The following is a 25,856-nucleotide window of genomic DNA, read 5'->3' as shown; positions in this document are numbered from 1 at the left end:
ACACAATACTAATTATTACTTTTATTTTGATATAATAATGACATGTTAACTATCAGTTACTTTTTTACAAGCTTTTTTAATGAAAACGTTAAATATATTTTGCTTAAATTTGATTGCCAAAAATTTAAAACGTCATGGAATCCCCTTTACAAGATTTGTTTTTTTTCCTCCACTGCAACAATGGTATTAAAACCTTTAACACGTTGCTATATTGCCGGTTTACTGAAAAGAATAGTTCAAGCTCTAGATCATTAGGGGATTACTGGGAGCAATCAAAGAAAAATGCACTCAATGTTTTGGGGTGGCATTATAAAGTCTGGCATTCCAGAAAAATCCAGAGGTTTTCATTCCTGGTCCAAACGAGTTGATGAAAAATGTGCCGAGTATCATTAAAGACCAAATTCTTTGGACGAGTTCCACACTACAACTGAACTGCTCTAATCATGTCATTGATACCACTGAGACAAAACCTATTAGATGAGTAATCTGGACGGACATCAAATCTAAGAAGAAACATTCCCATGCTCTAATTCCAGCCTCAACTTGGCAGATTGGGATTTAACTTAAAAGTGGGTTAATGGGGGGGGGGGGGGGACCACGGGTCTTGTCTCTTGTCAGAGATATTCTTCCCTCCTTTGTAACTGTCTCATGTAGCTAGCTCCTGAAACCAGTAAAACCTTAGATATCTCATCCACAGGCATGGCGTAAAACTATCACTAATCATTGAAGCTTCCCACTCTCATAACTAAAGCTTCTGTATGCTACAGTGTTTCAAAGGTAATTCTGTAGATTTTGGCTCTTGTATAGAGACTGTCTTGAAATACCACTTGAAGATGTGCAGCACTCCATCTCAGTGATGTCAAGGGGAATCGACACGTTGTGTATAGTTGGCAAGGAAATGAGTAACTCAGTACTGATCTATCAATGGTTAGTTATCTGCGAGGCATGCTTACCACAGAACCCGAACCTCTGTTTATCAGAATGTACCGATTACCTACTTTGGAAGAAGGCATACAGCTGTGTGTTTTAAAAATACTGTTTCAATTATGAATCTTAACGTATTGCCCATAAAACAAAATTTGTGACAATAAAACAACCAATACATTGGCAAATAAAAAAAACACTGGGAAAATGTAGCGGGCTTCTTCTCTAAGACTATATGTCAAAATTATAAAACTTTTGACATCCAATATTAGCCGATGATTAATAAATCAATGTGCTCTAGTGGTGTCGTTAAACAAAACAAACTTTAATTTTGTGACAACAGATCAACTGCTAGAAAAGAAACCTGCTGCTGCCTTATTAGCTATTCCTTTTGCTTAACACTAGAGACAGGCCAGCACATTCCATAACTTTTAATTTCTTAGTTGCATAAAAAACCCAACCCCAAAAACCTAAATAGATCCACTAATAAGAATTGATCCTGTGACATATCACACTTCAGGCAAACAAACCTCTCTATGCATACAGAGCTCTACATGCAGCGCCAGCTTCTTCAGAATCCAGAATTGCAATCTCGAAAAATATGATCAAATTACAGGGGTTCTTGTTATCTAGATAATATCTTTCTCAAAGGAAATTTTCTGTCAAGATCGAAACCAGCAATCCAGACCCGATCCATAGATTCAATAATGGGTGGTATTCCGAGAACTGCCTGTTTTTATAGACTGTCGTAATCTGCCAAAGTGGTGGACAGGAGAACCGGCTCTTGACCAGTTATCCGAGTCTGGTTCCCCCGTAAGGGAGATGAAATATTGACAGATCTGAATTCCCTGTCAAAACAACCTATGTCTGTATTGTTTTTCCTCGCTCATTACCAGTTAGTGTAACAAGAACTATAGTGTGGTTTGTCCTGTCTTTATAGCTGTGAAAACAGGAGCAGTGAGAACAAACACAGGAAGAATCTCTGTGGTTAGGTAAAGTGCTAGGCTGCCAAAACACAACGGCCCAGGGAGTCCTGTAGGATAACCAAGTGTTGGTATATATACAAGAGGTGTTATAAGTGATGATTGCCTAGTAAACAGCTGCTGGGATGGCAGTTTATTGTGTCATATTAGATGTGGACAATTAGTATAATTTGTCAAACAGGAAATGAAAGTGATAGTTGTTTAATGATATCACAGCAGGATGGTGTCAGATATAGTAGAAAGGAATTTACACTTCCACTAAAACATTTATGCATTTGCATTTGCAATGAGATATATACTACTCAAAAGAATTTAAGGGTCAAAAATTTATAACCAAATAATTTTCAGAGTGTATTAGATTGATAATGTAAACTACACCAAAAATTTAATTTATTGTTCCATATTTACAAAAAACCACAAATAAACGTCACTGTATACAAGAAAGTCACATGACATGCTGTCAAAGTTGAAGGTTGTCAAACATGGATTTTACACATTAGAACATTCGTTTAATAGTGTGTGAATCCACCCCTGGCGCGAATACACTCGACACATCGTTGCCTCATGCTGTTGATCAGATGTCTTAAGAACTCTTGGGGAATGGCCTGCCACTCTGCCATAAGAAGTTGACCCAGATCATGAAGGTTGGCCAGAGGGGCATGGTTATCCCGAACTCTCCTGCTTAATTCGTCCCAGGCGTGCTCTATTGGGGCCAAGTCAGGCGAATATGCTGGCCAATCCATCCTGGCGATACCTTGTTGTCTGAGAAAGTTTGTTACCACCCTGGCGCGGTGGGGTCTGGCATTGTCATCCTGCAGAACTGCCCCGCCGCCAATCTGCTGAAGCCTGGGAGAACCAACGGCCGGATAATCTCATTCAGATAGCGGATTCCATTCAGATTGCCATTCACCACATAGAGGGGGGTCCTGTGGTGCATAGAGATGCCGCCCCACACCACGACGCTGCCACCACCGAACCGGTCACGTTGTCTAACGTTAACGTCAGCGAAGCGCTCCCCAGGATGTCTGTAGACACGAACCCGACTGCCGTTGAACTGGAGACTAAACCTGGACTCATCAGTGAACATCACTCTACCCCACTGAACACGTTGCCGCCGCAGATGAAGTGTGCATCAGTGACGTCTGGCCGTTCTGTGACGTGGTAGGAGTGGTGGTCGAACAGCCTGGCGATGGCAGCGTAGATTATTGGCTCTCAGACGATTGCGTATGGTTTGATCAGACACTCCAGTTCCAGTCGCAGTCCGCAGATTGTCACGTAATCAGCGTGCATTGGTTGTGCGTTGACGTAGAGCCATATTGGTGATGTAGCGGTCCTCTCTATTTGTAGTGCTTCGGGGTCTTCCCGAACGTGGACGATTTCGAACAGAATTCGTTGCTTGGTACCGTTGCCACAGTCGGCCAACGACACTCTGACTGACACCAAGTCTCAGAGCAACATTTCTTTGCGTATTGCCATCCTGAAGCCAAGCAATAGCCCTTCCTCGATCTTCGATAGTCAGTTGACGTCATACCATTGTCGAATTTGGAGTGTGCACCGTACACGAACACAAGCTCCAATTATACGGAAATTCAGCATTGGGAACATGGAATACACATGCAAAGCGTGCAAATGAAGCGCTTTGTGAAAAAGCAAGTTATGGGCACTTAGCAGACCTTTCGCTTTCGCCCTAATTTACGTGCAAATGTAAGCATGTTTTGGCCATTAGAACTAGTCGACAGTGTCAATGACAGTGGATTTTAATTCATTTATGGGTAGCTTAGACCCACTTTCATCAAAATGGAACAATACCATGCGTGACATTATGGTCTAGCTAATATAACTGACATTCAGAAAATAATGTCGAAAATATCGTCTGACCCTTAAATTCTTTTGAGTACCGTATATCGCTGTGTATTAGCCGACTTTTTGATACAAAAATTATCAAGTCAAAGGCTGGGGTCGGCTTATCTAAGGAGTCAACATTTTATTGGAAATGTAAAGTTAGAATAGTGACGTCACGGATCGACTCGATCTATTGTCATTATTGTGCTCTGCATTTCCGCTTTCATAAAGGTTTAATATTGCATTTTAACACAAGCTATTACAAATAAAAGCTATTAAAATTGTATATATATGTTCATCTTTAATAAATGTTGGTGTTTAAAAGTTATTTAGTAATATTTATCTGTTTAAACAACAATTAATGGTGACCGATCAAAACAATTTCGGAAAACTTCGCAGGTCACGTGTCATTACAAAACTGCTTACTAAACCGGTGAACACGTTAATTGTTCCAGCTTCATTTGTTTTGTTTGTCGGCTTGGGATTAATCGACACGGGTGGTTGGGTATGGTAGGGTATAGCCGACTAGTAATGAAAAGACCGATTAGCACAATCAACAATGCAAACAGTCACTGTGTTTTTAACGTGTGGCTGCAATCAAGAATGTTTAGGTATTTTCGCTATCTTGGTACTTATATTTTACGAGAAATAAATTAACCGGACACCGTTTCTATAAACAGAAATCGGCTACTGCTTCCGGATAAGTTTGCCGTGACAAATGACGTTTGAAAGCAGATGTACTTTGTCATTTTGTAGACCACACAGACATCTGACTTGGTTAGTTTTATATAGGGGGGTCGGCTTATATACAAGGTCTATAATTTTAAAGCCGATTTGGAGGGTGAAACTAGGGGGTCGGCTAATGCATGGAGTCGGCTAATACACAGCGATATACGGTAGTATATATAGGCTGCTGTTTTTGTGTTGACATTTTAAAAAAAAAATTATACAAGCATGTATATATGATATACTAGTATTATTGATTTGCAGTTGTCAGTTATAATGTTAAATAATTTATACACAAAAAAAATAAATAATAAGCAACTGCAATGAGATTAGTGGTACTGACATTTTGAGTGGGTTTTTTAATAAAGGCATGTGTATATGATATATTATATTGATGTGCAGGTGTCAGTTATATTTGGAAATAAATTTATACTCCTACCATAACATTATGTAATTGTAATGAGTTAGGGTTTCTGGTTTTGTTCAATTTATGGCATTGACATTTTAAAGTGGGGTTTTTTAAATACAGGTGTCAGTTATAATGGAAAGGAATTTATAAAAAAAAAAAAATAAGCTACTACAATGAAATAGCTATCTGGTCTTGTTCAATTAATAGTATTGAAATTTTTAAGGTTTGTTTTCATACATGCATGTGTATAACAGTATATAATATATTATTGATTTCCAGGTGTCAGTTATAATGAAAAAGAATTTATACTAAAACTATTTTTTACAAACTGCAATGAGATAGGTGGTACTGACATTTTGAGGTGGGTTTTTTTTTTTGCATATGATATATTATTGATTTGCAGGTGTCAGTTATATAATTGAAAGGAATTTATACTCCCACCAAAATATTAAGCAAATGCAATGAGATAGGTAGCTGTCCTTGGTCAATTCATGTATACAAGAAATAGCCCAATGGAAATTGATATTCGATTAACTGCATATCGGGCAAGTGCTTTACCATTGGTCTACATCTTGCCAGCTTTGACAGGTCCTCCATTTTTAAATAGTTTTGTAATACACAATTATTGTGATAAAAATTCAAGTTGGGCTCTTACAAATGTAAGTGCCAGTGTATAAATGTGTGTGGTTTCTGTTTTTACTATACCCTATTAGAACTTTGATAATTAGCCTCATCATACTATTACTCATTCACTACTTCTCTAACAAAGATCTGCCATTTCTCATTTCAAACACTTACAAATTTACCTAGGGCAAATAGTCCATAAGACTGAGTTGGCTTGCTTGCCCAGCAACTGTAGAGCACTTTAACATAATTATAACATTATTAATTTTACTACAAAACATATTATTAGTAAAAAACCCACACTTAAATTAATTCTAGTTTTTAAAACACATTAACAAAAAATTAAAAAATTATATCTTATATAAAACCATTTTCAAGAACATGCAATTTTTGTGTAAAAAAAATCTATTTTTTGTAAAATAAATTTTTTTTTTTATTGAAAATTGAAATAAAAGCCCGAGTTCAGTGTACCAGTACCTAATTAAATTAATCAATTACTAACTCTATGCGGATTAGCTGTAAATATTTTTTATATTCAGCTCATACAATTTTCTTTTAGAGGGCAACTTTACGACAATTAACTCTGTTTACAATGAGCTTCATAAACTTTATATGCCTCCGATTTTTTCTAAAACGGCGCCAAGAAATGCTTTTGTTTCCATAGTCACTATTCAGCAAAGTCAACAGGCCATTTCAAAATGGTTCCATTATGTCCATTTCCTTTGCATTAATATGTCTCATTCACCAATTTTACATGGTCTGCCGAGCCGAGGCGGATGAAAGACCTATTGTACATCCTAACCAGGAGCATGTTCAACAACAGCTGTCGATGAACGCATAGTACTTCAGCTGCTTTTAACATCAGTAACATGTGCACAAAAACTGCAACATGTGACAAAGCAAAACAAAAAACCTTTCTACTACAGTTGTGAAATGTACTAGCTAACCATGTGCATTTACATAAAATGGCAAAACCGAAAAAAAAAAAAAAAAAGCATTGAATTTATTTTTTAAAATACATCAAAGCCAAGTTTCCTGCTTGTTCCTGCTTGTTCCATTGTTAATCTAACTAAAATAATGTCCCTAGATACCGGTAGCAATAACTTATCTGATCATATTTCAAAAATATGAAAACACAAAATGCAGCATGTGACAAATACAAAAAAAAAAAAATGTCCATAGCACAACTGAAAAATTTATAATTAATGGGCTCCATCAACATAGATGGCTCCAGTCAACTATGGTTACGTTTTACATGTCCGATCCATTGTTGCAGAGCCAGTTACATTTCAGACATCTAATCTTTTATTTAGCTTAGTGTGTAACACCGCTTTTGTCTGACGCCAATCATCATTAAGAGGTTATTATATTCAGACACAACAGTATGGATTACCCAACATACTTGGTTATTAAATGTGACCATGAGCTTGTTAAATAAATAAAATATGAACCAATAACAATTAGACAGCAATTGGTATGCATAATAATTTCGAAAATGTTTTCTCCGTAAATTGAACAATTTTACATGCTTTTAGTAAACATATTTTATTACATGTTTTGGAACAAAAGGTACTGGGCCGGTATATTGTACACCACACTGGTAAGGGGGATAACTAGTGAAATTGAGATCTAATTAAAGGGAGGTTTCCACAGTGGTGTTAATTGGTAATGTATAAAAAAAAAGAGAGAATGTTTTACTGGAAAAAATATGTCACAAGAAAACACATTTTATCAGAGAACAAATGAACAATCTTAGGTTCAATTAACTGCAAAAGTGAAAAAGAATATGGATATAAAAGAGCTGCAGAAGCTACGGCTCAAGCCATGGTCTTTAATATACCATTTATGATGCACTGATTTGAATATTTTAAAAAACTAATGAGAGTGAGTGATTGACCTTGCAACCCATTGCACCTCAGGCAAGCATTTTACCACTGAGCTACACCTCCCACCATTTTAAAACAGGAGACTTGCTTTCTACAGGTGGCAACGAAATGCAGTTATTAAACATTAAAAAAAACAAGAAGAAAAAAAAAAGACATCTGTACTAACCTGTTGATTACAGTTCCCTTGCGGACCCACTCTCAGGTACCCTCCACCACTGACCGATGCATTGCCTTGGTGACACAGTTTAATATTCTCTAAGAATTTCGCCCGCACCTCCTTCATGGAATACACACAGATTGCCGAATTTGTCTTCTTCTCTCCGCTCTCCGTGCGTCGCGAGAACAGCGCCACCAACACATCATCCTCATTGGACAGACCCTTAAACGACTGCCTCAGTCTCTGCGCCGGCCGGATGATGGCCGACCCCTGCACCATGTTGTAATCCACCTTGCCATGTGAACAGCGGAGAGGGATGTCTGCATAGGAGAAGAAATTTGGGTCGTTCTGACAGAGCTGAATGATTTTCGACACGTTCTTGATGGCGCGGCTTTCATCAACAGAGTCCTTCTGTACCGTCAGAAAGTAGCTGAATTTGTCCGAACTGAATCCTGACACGTATTTGATAAGATAGTTTGACATCACCTGCCGTTTCAGGTAGATGGATGACGACAGTCCTTGCAGTGCATTGCTGACTTCGGCAAACGAGAACCGGTTCCGGTCCAAACTTCTACTGCTGACGGCCGGAACATCATCACGGTACGAGCGAGCCTCCATTGTTCCACCCGTGTACGTCGTTCCCACATACAGAACATCAAATCCCTGGGGTCCCGGTGCAATGAATGCAACTGTTGACGCATTAGGCTCATTCGCAGCTACGGCAAAATCATTCACTTGGCTACCTACATAGTAAGTTCTACTTTTTGAAACATTTGCTAAATTTCTGGTTTCACACGATCCCTGGTAGATGCTCCCACACGTTACCAGCTTTTTCCGGTTTCTGTCGATGGCTAAGATCTTGTTGTAGTTCTGAGTCTCGTGTGTGGAGTAGGAGCAGGGATCGGGAGGGGGTAGACAGTTGGGGCTGTCATTCCGGGGGCCGGTCTGCACCTCCACCAGTAACCGGAGGTTGGAGTCCAGCTGGTAGATCCGGTTGACGGCACCCACATAGACGGTGCCCGTCTCATTGTCGATGACCAGGTGGTTGAGGGGGTGCCCCAGGGAAATACTGTAGATGAGTCTGCTCAATAATCCGAGAATCATGGAGAAAACTCCCAGTGTTACAACCAACATTTTGGCCAAGGACTTTTTACCACTGCACGTGCATCCTGCAGCCTCGACGTCTAGCTAGACTTAACTTCCTCGATGTCTAGTTGTTGTAACCTCCTTAATGTCTAGCTATCTAATCCAGCTAGACTTGTCCTCTTCAATGTCTATAGTTGTCTTATTCTCTGTCTTGACAGCTCATCAATATCTGGTCTGTCTCCCACTGGTTCTTAGTCACGAGTCATAGAAATCCACTCTGTTAAAGAAAGAAAAAAGAGAGAATGATATAAATATTTATCACATTATTGAAACGTTTCAAGAATGACAGTAAACTGGCACATCCCGTGGTGGTAGTCTTTATTCAAAAGTAATACAGATCTGTTAAAAACAAGAAAAAGAAAAAACCTTTTAAAAGTAAAAACCTTTTTAGAGGTTTTTAGAAGTTTTAGAGGCACATCAGGTTCCAACAGTCTTTATTTAAAAGTTATACAGATCTATCCACTCTGCTAAAAAAAAAAAAAAAAATTTAAATGTTTGATTAAATTTCAGTAGAATTCCAAGAATTACAGTAGCTTGGCACATCCAGTCCAAACATTTGCAAGTCATACAAATTCATTCTGTTAAGAAAAAAAGTAAAGTTTGTTTTATTTAACGATGCCACTAGAGCACATTGATTTTTAATCTTATCATCGGCTATTGGACGTCAAACATATGGTCATTCTGACACTGTTTTTTAGAGGAAACCCGCTGTCACCACATAGGCTACTCTTTTATGACAGACAGCAAGGGATCTTTTATTTGCACTTCCCACAGGCAGGATAGCCTTTGTTGAACCAGTAATGGATCACTGGTTGGTACAAGTGGTTTACACCTACCCATTGAGCCTTGCAGAGCACTCACTCAGGGTTTGGAGTCAGTATCTGGATTAAAAATCCCATGCCTCGACTGGGATCCGAACCCAGTACCTACCAGCCTATAGACCGATGGCCTAACCACGACGTCACCGAGGAGAAAAACATATTATTCATAAGTTTTAAGAGTGACACATCTAGTCACTATTCACACATTAAGCACATCCATTTTGTTACAAAGAAAAAGAAAACAAACCTTTAATTAAATTACAAATTTTTAAAAAGAACTACATGTAAACTGGCTTTATACTCTTTATTCATAAGTTTATTTACTGAAGGAAAAAAGATAATTATACAAAATAATCAAGATCTATATAATAATGTAATACATGTACAGGCCCAAAACTCTTCAGTCACAAATCATGCAAATCTAATCTGACATACCAAAAAAAACAAAAGAAGAATAATGAAAGAGGCATAACAACTTTGATTAAATTACATAGAATCTTACAAGAAGTAAATGCACGTCTACTAAATTCGAGTTTATTAATGGCAAAATCTCTAATAACAAAAGAGCATTAATTTAATAACCATTAATTCTGTCAGTGCAACCTAATAATACACTGTAGTTATATATATTGATTCAGGCACACATGTAATCTTATAGACAAAACAAACTGGAGCTTTACTGAATGTCAAGATTTCTCAAGTACATGTGTACATCTGTACATGTGTATATACGATTTAAGTGGTAACTGTAAAGCAGTGTGAATATACATATACAAATGCATATACATTTTTTTAATGTGTATATACAAATGCATATACATTTTTTTAACGTGTATATACAAATGCATATAAAAAAAATTAACGTGTATATACAAATGCATATACATTTTTTTAACGTGTATATACAAATGCATATACATTTTCTTTACACCTTTATGTTAGATGCAATATTATTCTACCTGGAAGGAATCTGATACAAAGTAGCATATATACAATAATGTGATCAGCTTAGTTTCAAGTATAATTATGGTGGACCTGTCTCCAATGTTTACTTCTGTTTGTTTTTTCCTTGTTGGTAAATTCATATACATTCATTTACAGGCACTGATAATCAATAAAAAGATTTTAAGCCTGTATCATTAAGAGATTGAAGTTATGTGCTATACCTCTTTGTACAATCAAACCTGTTCAAGCAGAAATACTTAAATTGGCTTGAGAAGTGGTCAAATTGGATCATCTCGGAGGGGGCTTTTAAAGTACCTAATGTACATTTACCAGCCAGCCAACCTAACCAGCCTAACGAAGCAGATCAATCAAATTTCCCCAGCTAAAATCCAAATATTATGAAGTTACATTCTGAAATTCTCCCCAGGGTTAACATAAACTTATGGAGAAGGCCTAGTAAAATTTGTCATATGTTGTAGCACTATTTGTTAATCTGAACCATGATGAAAAATTCAAAAAAGACCCAAAAAAACAACAACCAAAAAACATCTACCGGTATTAATAAAATTTAACAGCTCTTTTAACAGCTTTGTGTATGGCACCTCATGTACATAACAGATCTGAACAAATTGCAGGTCATTGTAAACTTAAAACATCTGATTTTTTTTTTAATTAAACCATCTATTAATAAAATTTAACTGCTCTTTTAACAGCTTTGTGTATGGCACCTCATGTACATAACAGATACGAACAAATTGCAGGTCATTCTAAACTTAAGCATCTGAAGGAAAAAAAATGTCAAGTATGCTGTAATCAAAGACTTTATTATGTTTTTTTTAAAATACCAATTCCATGGTTCCTTCAAGCGGTGACAGACAACGTATTGAAACCAACAAGCTCCGGTTACGAGCGGCTGTAATATAATTTTTCTCAGCCATTCAAGTGTCGGCTGGCACCAGCTCAAGTCTTTGAAGTAGATGCAGTTCTGGTGGTGACACCACAGCAGAGTGGCAATTAGCTGAGTAATTAGACACAGTCATTGTAGCCGCGCACGACTCGGGAGGAAAAACTCCACCTTGTTTCATATCCGCAACAAATGATTCGTAATACTCGCAGAAGCTAATATTCAAGTTAATTTATGTCCAAAAAAAAAAAAAAAAGATTTGATAAAAGCTAATGTGTTGTACTGGATGACACTTCAGTGTAAAGAATTAAAGAAGAAATTAGTTTCAGCTGAAGTAATTTCTTTTTTTTAATGAAATCAGATTCTGCTATATTCATTTCATTTTAATTTAGTTTGTGCCTGTATCAAATGAAGGTTCAAGCATGCTGTCCTGGGCACAAAGCTCAGCTATCTGTTAATGGTTAGCAGGAAGCAAGTTACACCTCAGAATTAACACTATACTTGAACTTATACTGGAACAAGATGCCAACCTTTAACTTGATGGGTTAATTTTGGCCTTGAGGCAATGCTATATTTCCTTTGTAAATTAATTTAAATTGTATTTGAACAGAATATTATGCAATAAACACCATTTGAAGCAGAAAACAATGCAGTGACACCTTTTTGTGAACATTTAAAACGTAGCATATTTCTTTTTTTATTCAATACACAAATATATTATTTATGTGCATTTAATGCTCATTTCAAAACAAAGAGTGCCTGTTTAAATTCTGCAGACAACCCTTTCAAACCATAGTAAAGCACAGAGACATAATTCTTTGTTGTTCCTTTAGTTACAAATGCATTCTAACTGCAAACAAGCTTTTAAAAAGAAAGAAATGTTTTATTTTACGACGCACTCAACACATTTTATTTACGGTTATATGGCGTCAGACATATGGTTAAGGACCACACAGATCTTGAGAGGAAACCCACTGTCGCTACTACATGGGCTACTCTTTCCGATTAGCAGCAAGGGATCTTTTATTTGCACTTCCCACAGGCAAGATAGCACAAACCATGGCCTTTGTTAAACCAGTTATGGATCACTGGTCGGTGCAAGTGGTTTACACCTACCCATTGAGCCTTGCGGAGCACTCACTCAGGGTTTGAAGTCGGTATCTGGATTAAAAATTCTATGCCTCGACTGGGATCCGAACCTAGTATCTACCAGCCTGTAGACCGATGGCCTAACCACGACGCCACCAAGGCCGGTCACAAGCTTTTAAATGATTGGTAGAGCGATAAAAAGATTCTATTTTAAAGTGGAAAATAGAACCGATCTTGTAGAGCTCTATATATAGCCCACATGCAGGTTCCATGCATGTGCGATTGCACTTGACACTTCATGTATGTAGTTTTTTTTAAACCCTTTACTTCTAAAACTGACAGACAGGTTGTTTCCCACCACAAAAATGAACACCCTTTAACCTTTTCCCTTTGAAGTATATGTATGTTGCAGATTATTTTACACAGGGATCACACAAATATACAACAACCATAAAACTTTTCATGCTTTTAACATGTCAACAACTGAAGGTTGGGTTTTTTAAAGTAAAATATGAAATATATATGTAAAATGTATTTTACCAGAACCAGAAAAAAAAGAAATGATTAGACCCAGAGGACATGAAACTTTTTATGCATCAATCCCACCCAGTCACCAGTCAGAATGTTGTAAATTTTTTTAAACAGACTGTCACTCGTTAAACCTGGGGAAGAATCTGTAGCCGAATTGGTAGAGTGTTCGCCTCAAGTACGTGTTTTGGTCATAGGATCAACCCCTCTCATTGGGCCAATGCTCTGACTGGGTTTTTTCCATCACAGTCCATACCCCAAGATTGAATGTTATATCAAAGGTTGTGCTATGTGATGTCCTGTTTGTGGCAAATATTTTAAAAAATGAACTGGCTTTCCTTTGAATGGATCAGAATGGATCAGAATGACCAAACATGTCATATAATAGTGATGATTAATAAATTAATGTACTCAACTTGTGTCATTAAATTAAAAAAACAAAAAAAACATTCCATGAGCAAATTGTTTGGACAGGGAGAACCCATGTCCCGTGTTTTGCAAAGCAATCTTGGCGCTAAGATCACCTAAAGTGGATAAGTTAGTTATGCACTTAGGGTGCTCTTTATGCTAAGATCACTTTGTAAAATGGGGCTCTGGTCCCTAGAAGGGAATCGATCCTACAACCTCAGAAATATCTGACAACAGTTCAGCACATGTTAAACTACCGGGTAGATCCATTTGGTTTCTGGCATATGATTATTTCAACACTTTGTCACAAGAAAGAGTGAGAGAATCAAAGACAGAGACAGAGAGACACAGAGGTGGGGGGGGGGGGGGGGGGGGGGGGGAGAGAGAGAGAGAGAGATGGAAAACAAAAAGAGGAAATTAACCCACTTGTATAGATGGAAAAAACAAGAGAGAGGAAACCCACTTGTGTTCTACATAGACCCTCAAGCAACTACTCTACTACTGAGCTGCCAGCCCATAACCAACTCCCACTAAGAAAACATTTAATAAAAACAACAGCAAGAAAACATTTAATAAAACAAGACCCACACACAGTATGACATGTTTCCAGGAAGCCAATATATAGTGCATGGCATGGGGTTCCCCAGAGACTACCCATCTGTGCTGTTACATAATGCATGTCTACCATGATGAGCCCGGCATCAAAGAATGGCAGTTAGGGGTAATTTGCTCACAACAGTTACCAGGCAATAAATTTCACACCATCTGGGGCATGACGTTCATCACTCAACGCCTGCACAAAACTCAGCTGGCACAAGGACATTTGGTAAGCATAAAAATGCAGGCATATAACATGGAGTGGCCAAAACCTGGCCACAGATTTAACACGCAATGTCGTAAAAGGTATAGCTGTAAATCTGAAGGAGTTTACAAACCTTGTCAAGATTACCATCTGCTTGTTAGCATCACAAAAGTTCTGTAACATTTTAAAACTATTTTACCTCCAAGGTGTGCAAACAGGATCAAATGTGTGGTCTTGTATTACAAAAGCAGATTTAGTCAAATATTTCTTAGCTATTACCAGAAGAAAAAAAATATATATATATTTTTTTTTAATAATAATAGAAGTAGCCTTTATAAACACATTATAAAATGAATTTTTTTAGTGTATTCTTTTATTTTGGTGGGAGAGTTAAAACAATAAAGAGAATATGCATGTACTCTTTATCATTAAATTACACATTACAAACAACTGCCTGCTTATAATACTGTAAATCAGGAAATGTTGGCGAGCATAAAACTTTAGCGAATTTAGCAAGGCCATACGTACAAGACGCTAATATTTCACGACGCTAAATTTAAAGAGACATAACAACAGACTGTTCAAAAAAAAATGTGTGCGATTATTTAGTCTGCGATTAACTAAAGGCACAACAAAAGGATCATGATCCTACAACTTAAGCTTATTCGTTTTTAGTGTCTTTTAGTCTTCTTGTGAAGTTTGCAATCATATCACACTCGTCGTGTTTCCGTGACTCGTGAGATATGATTGAAAACTTCACTCGATGATATAAATCATATTTGACAAAAAACATGAAAAATCCTCTATATATTACTATAATTACATTTTGGCAAATTCAATGTGTTTCTGGTAATCCTGATATTTGCAATAGCAAATGCATTTTGTATAAAGCAGAAACTGGAGTAACATGAATTGTCAGTGACTGTACATAGCTCTGGAACTATGGTCAGTGACTTTAACGGTAATGTCCTAACACCTCAGGATGAAAAGTTTGGCCATAATGGCATACTCTGTAACACCTATTACCATATACCATCAGATTAGTTGCACTCAATAAACTTTGAGTGGTCTAAGCCAGGCAAACTACCCAGTGGCCATGCACACACAGATTTATGGCCTTCTTAAACTAATTTTAGTATGCTAAATTGGCACTGTTAATGAACAGTGAACAGGAACTCAAACAAACACCAAAGACGGTAAAATTGGAAGAGAAAAATTGCATCCGGTAAATCAAAGCAATTCAGTCCGAGAGTTCCAAATTAAAAAGTTTAAACAGAAAGTAATGATGGGGAAAATGTGCCAAAATAAAACAATGGGGAAAGCTGACACTTAAAATTGTAGCCCTACTGTTAAACATTCTTGTAAAATAGTGTACAGCAAATGAAATGAAAAATCAAGAATTTACTTTAGAATTTACTTTGGGCATCTTTTTTCTATAGATATATATTATTTTTTAAATGTACATATATTGTACCATTTTGCAACAAATTTACATGTTGAAAGTACATGACCATATGAAATATACAGATACATATTGATCTTTATGTAAATCATTTAAAGCAGGCGAAAATACTTACACTTTATAAATACAAATAATACTGATGGAAAGAAATAAGGTAACACATAAATAGTACCAGTAAATATTGTCTGCAACCAAAAATCCCTCATCAGCAGTATTAAGAAGTTAACTTTATTATATAACATTTAGTGAAATATCTTAAAATATCAGTGAAATAAAAGTGTTACCAGTCACTCAGTGACGATAACACATTTTAGAGTGAAAATTTCACTATTTCACTTCAAAATGTATTATCGTCACTGTAGAAAGTGTTCATCTTCATTGTAAGAAAGCCAGAACAATTTTGCTGCTGGCATTTTAAAAATAAAGGTAAACTGCCAAAAGTTACATAATAAATAGAAAATTTCATGTTTTTTGTCAAATATGATTTACATGTATATCTCATCTCGTGAAGTTTGCAGTCATATCACACTTGTCGCGCAAGCACAACTCATGAGGTATGATTGCAAACTTCACTCCACAGCACTGACATTCAATTACATCACAGTATTTTATAAAGACATTATTCCTCTACTAGTGAATTAAATTTGGTTTCAAAAATTAAAAAACATTCTATCAGTATAGTTCCTCTTTTTTCATCATTTATTTTTGAAAAAACCCAAAAACATTAACAATTTCCAAGGGAATTGATTTGATTTATCTAATCAGATATAGATAAACCAACAGAGCACCTTTTGTATTGGATGCTGATCTAAATAAATCTTTTTTTAATGGATATATTATAATACAGCAATGTTATAATTCCCAATTCTCCATATTTGTCCTGGCCTGGTGCTTATAAACCTTTTAGAGTCTAAGACTCGAGACTCTAATATGTTAGAGTCTGAAACAGTAATATCATGACAACACCATACAAATTGTATGTGTCTGACGTCATTAGAGATCAAGTATGGGCCCTGGTCTTCTAAATACATGTGAAGTACAAGATGTACTAGTGTTTTAGTCTCACCTGCAAACCTCATCTTCTAAAAGATATACATACATGTATTGATATGCAGTTAGGTATTTTGTTTTTGCCAAGTCAAGCATATACAGACCATTCAGGCAAGCAATATAAATGTGTACAAAGCCAAAGCCAAATCAAACAAGTCATAAAACTACCCAAAAAATGTTTCTCTTGGGTTCTGTATTTAGCTATTTTAGTGCCACACTCTTGCAGCAAACCTGTATATTTCATCAGGTACAACAATCTGACTTGCATGTTTAGGTACTTTCAGGTGATTATGAGCACAACATTCAATTTATCACAGCATGTGATGGAGAAAGTTGTTAAAATTAGCATTGTTGCTGTTAACCACATACATGTGTGTATATATATATATATATATATATATATATATATATATATATATATATATATGTTCTTAATTAACAGATAGCAGCAGTCATGCATGCAGTTTGCACATATGTTGATAATCAACTGCTGCAGAAAGGGGGAGGTGAGGTGTAAGCCATGCCTCCCCCTGCCCCTTTCTCCGTTATTATGCTCAGAAAGCTTAAGGTGATTTATTTGAACACCTGAAATTCAAAAATATTTCTGACCCTCCCTTACAGACTTGGGTCCTTTTGGCCTTCAGATTTTCATCCCCTGGGACATCGCATTGACATGGCCCCTCACTTTCAAACACATTCTTACTCTGCGGGCCCTGATAATGATCAATTCATCAGATACATAGATATTTATATAATGTTACTAATCAATGCATGAAGTTCACATATTTTTAAATACTAAAATTCAAAAGTAATTTCTAAAACCAGATTTATATATACTATCTACTGTAATTTATGTTAATATATTTATCTTTAGCAACTACACATACCAGGGTTAAAACTATATTAAAAACATAATAAAATAATTATTCAAATATTTTAGTATTATTTATTCTATAATTTGTAATCTACACATATTCCAAACAGCCCAGTCTTCCCTGCTAAAGATCATTATCAGCTTATAAAATATGTATATACAATTAAATGTAGCAGATGTGTTTTAGGTCAAATCTCAGCTACACTTTGTATCTACACAATTATCAATTTAAATATCAATCACAGAACACATTCACACACTCAAAACAAATGGCACACTTAAAAAAAACTTTGATGCTTATTCAAAATAACATTATTTTCAGAACATAAACATATAACAAACTTATCTCCACAAAAAGAGAATGTTTAAAAATCAAACAAAAATGCCACACACCGAGCGAGCCATAGTTAACACCTGTTTCTTTCACAGTCCAGACAAGCAGTATATTCCTCAAAGAACAGGAAGAAGACATTAAAATTCAATTCCTGACCACAAGGCATCATAAAGACCTTTTCCAGAGATTCTAAATGCAGACCACAGATTGAGTGAGCCACCTGCAAGCCAGCCAGCCAGCCCAGGTCAGATCATGTGGCCCCAGTGCATGGGCTACTGAATCACAGGGCCAAAGCACTGACCAGTGGTCAGCATGTGACTTAACTAGACTAATTAGACCCATGGGATCCTGTGGGTTGGTCAAAATAGGACTGATAAGACCAAAGTTCAGACATAGTGGCAGATACTTTGCATCTGTGGTACGTTAGTGGGGGGTGGGGGTGGGGGGGGGGGGAGAAAAGGAAATTAGCTCAATTTGCCTGAGGTGCACCTCCATGGATTCCAGATTTTTTCTGTTCAAACTATGTTACAGATTGTCAAGTGCCATTTAAATTAATTGGCACAATAGGTTCAAATCTCATTATAGTATACACTTTGTTGTGTTTTATTAAAAAGAAAAAATATAATAAAAAAGTTTGTTTAATGACACCACTAGAGCACATTGATTTATTAATCACTGGCTATTGGATATCAAACATATGGTAATTTTGACAGTCATAGAGGAAATCCGCTACATTTTTCCATTAGTAGCAAGGGATCTTTTATATATGCACCATCCCACAGACAGGATAGCACATACCATGTCCTTTGATATACCAGTTGTGGTGCACTGGTTGGAACGAGAAATTGCCCAATGGGCCCACCGACGGGGATCGATCCTAGACCAACCACGCATCAGGTGTGTGCTTTACCACTAGGCTACGTCCCGCCCCATGTTTTATTAAAAATGAGATTTGTTTTTTATTATTCAAACCTACCATAACCGATTCTGCAGGCTTGATCTGCATTTAGATATAAACAGAAGTATAGTGTAAACTGTCATATAAAGAGAAATGCCTAAAATGTATTTTGATTTTGCTAAACATCTTTGATGGATTTTTCAAATGGTCACTACAGTTAAAATTTCCTAAATTATTTATTTTCAATCAAAAATGTGTATGATATATTTTTATGGTTGGTACATTTGTTTATCCATAATACTGTTATACTTTAATGGACATAATTTTATATATCTTACTGATTGATAATAAATCTAATATTCCACGAGAGCATGCAACCCATCTGTTACAATACACTGTCAACTGGCATGATGGCAGCTAGCTATGGCCATGGCACTGCAGACTTCCTCTGTGAGCCAGCATGTTCACATGTTCCCACTAACCCAGCTCACCTGTAGGCTTTCCAGTGAATTGAGCATGGACTCTAGGGAGCATTTAAAGAGACATCATCCTTGATTTGATATCAAAGTTTGATGAGCCTCATGCAGAAAAGTGACATGTGTTTTCTATTGCCGCCATTACACAGGTCATTAACGCAGGATTTCGCCAAGCTGCACCTCATACACGTGGCTCAACGCAACTGCACTCATCCTCATGAAAAATTTACTTCCCAAGTCTTTACGGCCATTTGTTCCTCTTTAAGTTAGGTATATGCTCGACTAACAAACGAACTGTGTTTGCTCAAGAACTGGGCGCAAAAAAATAACTTAAACACCTGGGTATTTATACAGAGCTTATTTCATTACAAACATCTGCAAAGTGGAATCCAGAAAAAAAAGAGAAAAAAGAAACTAAACCATTTCAAAACATGAACCCAGTTAAAAACACATTTTTGATTCAATTTGGTGCACAAAAAATAACAGTAATGCTCATTAAATTTGCATGGAATTTGCGAACAAACTTCTTAAAAGACAGATATGAGACATATATTCTGTTTAAATGAGTTGCATCAACATCTCAGAATCACGTGTCAAGTCTGTCTTATTAAATATGCATGGTGGAATTGGTTTAAACAAAATGTATTAAGGAAAAGAAACACATGATTTAAATCTGCTAGTTTTGCATTTTACCTCAAACCTGCACTGAATTACGTAAAAACAAACGCTATATTGACAATTATTATATAGAGAATACAACAAGAGTGACCAATACATACTATTTATCTTACAAGTTGTACACTAGCATAGGAAGTGGGGGGCAAGGGGCACTTTTCATATATTTTGCTTTATATTTGCTTTATAATAGTGTAAAAGTGTGTAAATATAAAAGTGTGACACCCCCCCCCCCCCCCCCCCCCCTACACACACACACTTTTTGGCACCTTCCTACACCATTGTTGTAGCATTAGCGGCCTGGTCAAGCCAGCAGTATGTCTTTAAACTGTTTATCACATGCATATGTGTTAAAAGTATGTGTTCTAAAAATAACAAATATGTTCTCAACGACAGGTTTGTAAGGAATATAGGGTTTTTTTTTAGGCAAATTAAATGTACAGTAAACAAATATATACATGTATACTACATGAAATGGACAAATGCATCAATAAGTGCATTATTCCATCAGACATTATCTTGTTCATGTTAATGATTGGTTTATTTGTGGTTATACAAATGTTAATTTCTACTTAATTTAATTCACCTTAATTTAGCAATAGATTTTCAAGTTATCTTACAATTATTACTCACAGTAATGAATTGGAAATCTATTTACATCTCTAACATCCCAACATCTCGGCCCTTAGGGCTTCTAAGTGGGAGAAAAATAGCCAAATTATGGAAATGAAATCTGAGCACAGGCAGCTTCATGTCTTCAAGCAAGGAAATTAAGTTTTCAACAGCTCAAAACATTTCCTGTACACTTGGAAAAAGGAGGAAAATACAGTGTGTAGTGGGAGCACGGGTCATGAACTGGCCACATTATACTTATGGTCAAACTCTTGAAAAAAAATGACCTTGTATTTTTGTCATCACATGAGCTACTGGTATATACTCCTACTGGTACAGTGGCTTCTGTCCAAACCAGCATCTGTGTATCTTCTTTGTAAAGCAGCAGAATCAGAGAGTCCCATTATCAATGGAAATAACATGGGTGACAATGTGTAACATGGGCGACAATGTGTAACATGGGCGGCAATGTGTAACATGGGCGGCAATGTGTAACATGGGCGGCAATGTGTAACATGGGCGGCAATGTGTAACATGGGCGGCAATGTGTAACATGGGCGGCAATGTGTAACATGGGCGGCAATGTGTAACATGGGCGACAATGTGTAACATGGGCGACAATGTGTAACATGGGCGACAATGTGTAACATGGGCGACAATGTGTAACATGGGCGACAATGTGTAACATGGGCGACAATGTGTAACATGGGCGACAATGTGTAACATGGGTGACAATGTGTAATATGGCACCCTGTATATCAGCACATTTCATTATTAGCCATTTGTGACACCCAATAGCCAATGTGTATTTTTGTGCTGGGGTGTCATTAAACATTCATTTACACGGCGTAGGAAGGTGTCAAAAAGTGTGGGGGGGGGGGGGGGGGGGGGAGAGAACACACACACACATATATATATATAAATACATGTAGAAATATATAAAAAAACATCGCTGCTCCTACAAAGTGGGGTGGGCACATGGCCCTCTTGCCCCGCCCCCGCCCCCACCCGCTTCCTATGCCAGTGATTCATCATTCATTCATTCATTCATGCCATTTCCCCTTGAATCTGGTTTAGACAGTCTACTCTAAAAATTAGCAGAAAAGTAAGGCCTGCTTTATATGTATGCTTTCCCATATTCAGAAATATACCTTCCCATGCATTCATTTTCACAACTTTTTTAAGAGTACTCCTTAAACATATTAGATTATCAAAGTTTTCCCAAATGAAGCAAACATGACTCGTAAAATATTGAAGTATAGTTCATTATTTGTACAGAGAAATAATATTTGTATGATGTGGTCTGTGAAAGGAAACTCACCATATAAATCGGCACTAATTCTGGGTACATAACATTTTGCAGAATTGAAATTCGGTAAGACATTTAGAAACAGAAATTAACACAACAGACTGAATAAGAATCAGACTGAAATGTGCAGACTGAAATGTGCAGATTGAAATGTGCAGACTGACAGGGTTTTTAAAATTAATACACCAAATCCACTGAAATATCTGAAATAGAGCTGTGTTCAAGATTATTACTCAATTCACAAAAAAAAACCCACTTATTCTACTTGTCAACGACTTTAATTAATTAATATATTTTTGAAATACCGGAAGCCTTTAAGACGCACATAATTTTTCTACTTTTTGTTTACTAGCTATAAATTCAAGTACAGGATTCCAGACATACACATTTTACATTTTACAAACAGTTGTTACACCTGGTATTAATTTCTACTCTTTATTACACTGTTGTAAAGTACAAGATACCAAACATACACATTTTACATCCATGGGTTGGGGGGGGGGGGGGGGGGGGGGAAGAGAGGGGAGAGAGACAACTAATATATACCTATAGGTATTCACTACATGATATCAATGTTTATTGTTTACAGTGTGGTGTCAAGTACAAGATATCAAACATACATATTTTACCAGCATATGGGGGGGGGGGGGGGGGGGGGGGGGGGGGGGGGGGGGGGTAGAAGAGGGGAGACTAGTATATACACATAGGTAGGTATTCACTACATGATATTAATATCTATTGTTTACAGTGTGGTGTTAAGTACAAGATACCAAACATACACATTTTGCCAGCAGAATGTTGTGATATATATTGAGGTGTATCTGGGCTGATCAAGTAGCAGTAACAAGGAACACATGTATTCAGGTCTACAACAATGGAGTAACACGTGTCAAGTGAGTGCAAAACTCACACAAATCTGTGTTCAAATGTCACGTCCATTTCCGCGTTTACATAGTTTTACATGTCATAAAGGACAAACTGAACATTCTGAACCTGCAGAAATTGACCATTTCTAGCAAATAATATATAATGAAAACTAGAATTAAACAAATTGGACAAAATTTACAAAGCCTGTTTTTCTTAAACACAGGTGTTTAAGCATTGTAAATGTATATAGTTACACGTGTGTAAGACAAACAGGTTTTGTAAATTTGGTTCATTGTATTTTGAAAAAAAAGAGAGAAGAATTTCCCTTAGCTCTATAACCATTGAGTACTAATTAATGATGGCTACAGATCCAGAAAAAACAATCAATGATGTTTTATCCTTCCATTCATCTGTCCATTCCTATTCCATCCATTAAAAATATTCAACCACTCAATCACTCATCCTCCCAAATACCATCCATCCATCCATATCCATCCATATCCATCCATCCATCCATCCATCCATCCATCCACTCAGCCAGCATATATAACTCACGTAGTTGTTAACAGTAATATTACACAATGTCATATTGCTGATCTAGACCTACAGTGTCATATATGTACATGTATATAAAAAGAATGTGTTTTGCATGCATCCAAAATTCCCCAAACACTGAGCGTGCATTCCCTTGTAGATCCAAATTCCTGTGAAGCTATAATTACTACTATACGTATTCCACATGGATTCAAATGCCTCCAGTGGAACTTGTATGTATATAGCTCTACAAAAAGTAATATGTAGTAAGCTACGAACATGTTCCACACTTTCTCCCATTCAATTATTTGCCACCAAATAAAGCCTTGCTATAATGTATTCCTGTTCCTGTAATTGCAACCAGCTGACCTTAAAACAATGACCCTACTCCATGTACTATATGCCACATCAATGTACATCACCCAGCTGCCAGCCAGTGCTACATACATACTACACACACACACACACACACACACACACACACACACACACTGTACCATACTCTTTTTTTTTCTTTTTTTTTTTTTTTTTTACCATACTCTACAGTACCATGAAAACCTTTTAGCCAGTAACAAGCTTATCTGCAAAACCTTTGATGTGTCTTGTCAGGATGTGACCACAGATGTACAGAACATAACGGATGCGGGACGAATGACAGGGGGAAAATGTACTCACATGGAAAAACTGTCACAGACACAATTATGCGAGCCTCGACTCTTTTGAAAAGAATAGAAACCCACCACTGACCTAGACCGAGTGTTCGACATTATCGGAGGGAGTTAATTATCGTGGAGAGAGAGCATCAGAGGCTGAAAACTCATTATCGCAATGAAGTGAATTATAGTAAACTGTGCCACACGTATCAGATATGGAGTGACCGGGCTTGTATGAAGCCACAATCGTCCTATGAATTAATTGTCAAACACTGCACGGTGATGGAAAGCCATGAACAAAGCTGAAGTACTGTTCTGTCAGCTAAAGATGAATCTGTCGTACACACTTGAATGTCCTTATAGTATTAAAAGACCGAGACAAAAGTTATATTTCTCCAAGTATTAAAACACTATTATCCAAGTGTGTTTAAACTTTTAAAGGCACATGCCCTAGTTTTTAAACATAAAGGCATATTTTGGACTATTTGAGTCATTTATGACAACACAAATCATATTTTATACTTACATTTTATTGTTTAGATTATTCATTTCCAAACATTCAAAGTGTTTTTGGTCATCCTGGTGTTTTTAATAACACAAAATGCGTTTCTCATATTTTTAAAAATGCATGTGCATCTGAGAAGTAACAGTTAATGGAGTCGAGTTTTAGTCTATTTGAGGATATTTTACCATTTCAAAGTCACAGACTCATGTTTCACTCGGTTGTAACTTTATCCAAATGTGTTACAGGTTTGTACATGTAGATTAACTAAACTTAGTGTTAATTTTCACGGGTTGAAACTAGGGTCTGTCCTATTAACAGCCAATATCATTATAGCAATTAAATAGCAACAATGGATGTGTAGTGGAACAGCTTTATATCATTGTAGTTGGCAGCTGAACAAAGAAATGCCTTTGTAAAGTGAAACACCAAGTGACAATTATTTGTGTATGTTTGACATTCATGTCGACAATGGGGCAGGATCCAGTTCAGTCAGTAGAGTGCTCACTGGAGATGCTTAGCTCGTAGGATCAATTCCCCTCAGCAGAACCATTGATTTTCCTCCTCCCAACCAGTGCTACATGACTGGTATATCAAAGGTTGTGGTATGTGCTGGCCTGTCTGTGGAAAACTGCATATAAAATATTCCTTACTGCTAGTAAAAAAAATGTGGTGGAATTTCTCTGTTAATACTACATGTAACAATTACCAAATGTGGTGTGTCTCCTCTGAAGACTATGTTTTAGAATTATTAAAATTAAAGTGCTCTTTTTATGGTATTATTAAACAACAAATTTCAACTTTGGTGGTGGCATCTTCCTTTAAGGTTTGGATGAGCTTTTCCCCTGATTACAATAACTTTACATTATTCTGTAAACCAAATTTTATGTGACAAGCATCAAGCTTTAAAAAATAAAATTACTGTTGTGATTCTGCACACAAATATAATGAAGTATTTTTAAATTAATGTTCAAAAAAGTTTTCAAAATAGTTTAAATCAAATCCCATTCTTGGCAAAATTTTAATAAAACTCTGTACAAAAATCCTGCAATTCCATTTGTCTCAGCAAGCACCATTCCATGAATTCTGTCCGGGCTTTTGTCACATACCACTAGGTACAAAACACTTCACCACAATGGAGTTTGACACCGAAATGTGGCCACTATTCTTCTTAATAACCAAAACAACATGCTCCAGGAAAACACAATATCTTCAAGTGATCTTAATTGCTGGCACACAGCTTCTTTGTGGATGTATTTACACATGTACATGTATACTCAAGTAACTTTGGACTCTGAGCATGGCTTTAGATTGCAGCAAAGCTAAGATGATAGATTACTGCACCCAAAATAGGTACACCCAAAATAAAGTTTAACATGCCCCAAATTAAGTACAATCATGCTGACCTCAAAATAT

At 36.6% G+C, this 25,856-nt stretch overlaps 1 protein-coding gene across 6 annotated transcripts in view; it reads right to left on the bottom strand.

Moving 5' to 3' along the window:
- Window positions 1–25,856, bottom strand: part of LOC121369071 (plexin-B-like) — a 404,054-nt gene that overhangs the window by 64,075 nt on the left and 314,123 nt on the right. For all 6 annotated transcript variants that reach the window (XM_041493902.1, XM_041493907.1, XM_041493903.1 and 3 more), the window contains one exon: window positions 7,561–8,914. In XM_041493902.1, coding sequence (XP_041349836.1) covers window positions 7,561–8,685 — 1,125 coding nt within the window. In that variant the 5' untranslated portion in view covers window positions 8,686–8,914. The remainder of the gene's footprint in view (window positions 1–7,560; window positions 8,915–25,856) is intronic.

This window comes from Gigantopelta aegis, chromosome 3, assembly GCF_016097555.1.
Source record: "Gigantopelta aegis isolate Gae_Host chromosome 3, Gae_host_genome, whole genome shotgun sequence".
In the NCBI taxonomy this organism is placed as follows: domain Eukaryota; kingdom Metazoa; phylum Mollusca; class Gastropoda; order Neomphalida; family Peltospiridae; genus Gigantopelta; species Gigantopelta aegis.
Note: the sequence above shows the minus strand (reverse complement) of the source record. Positions and strands in the feature narration are given on the sequence as shown.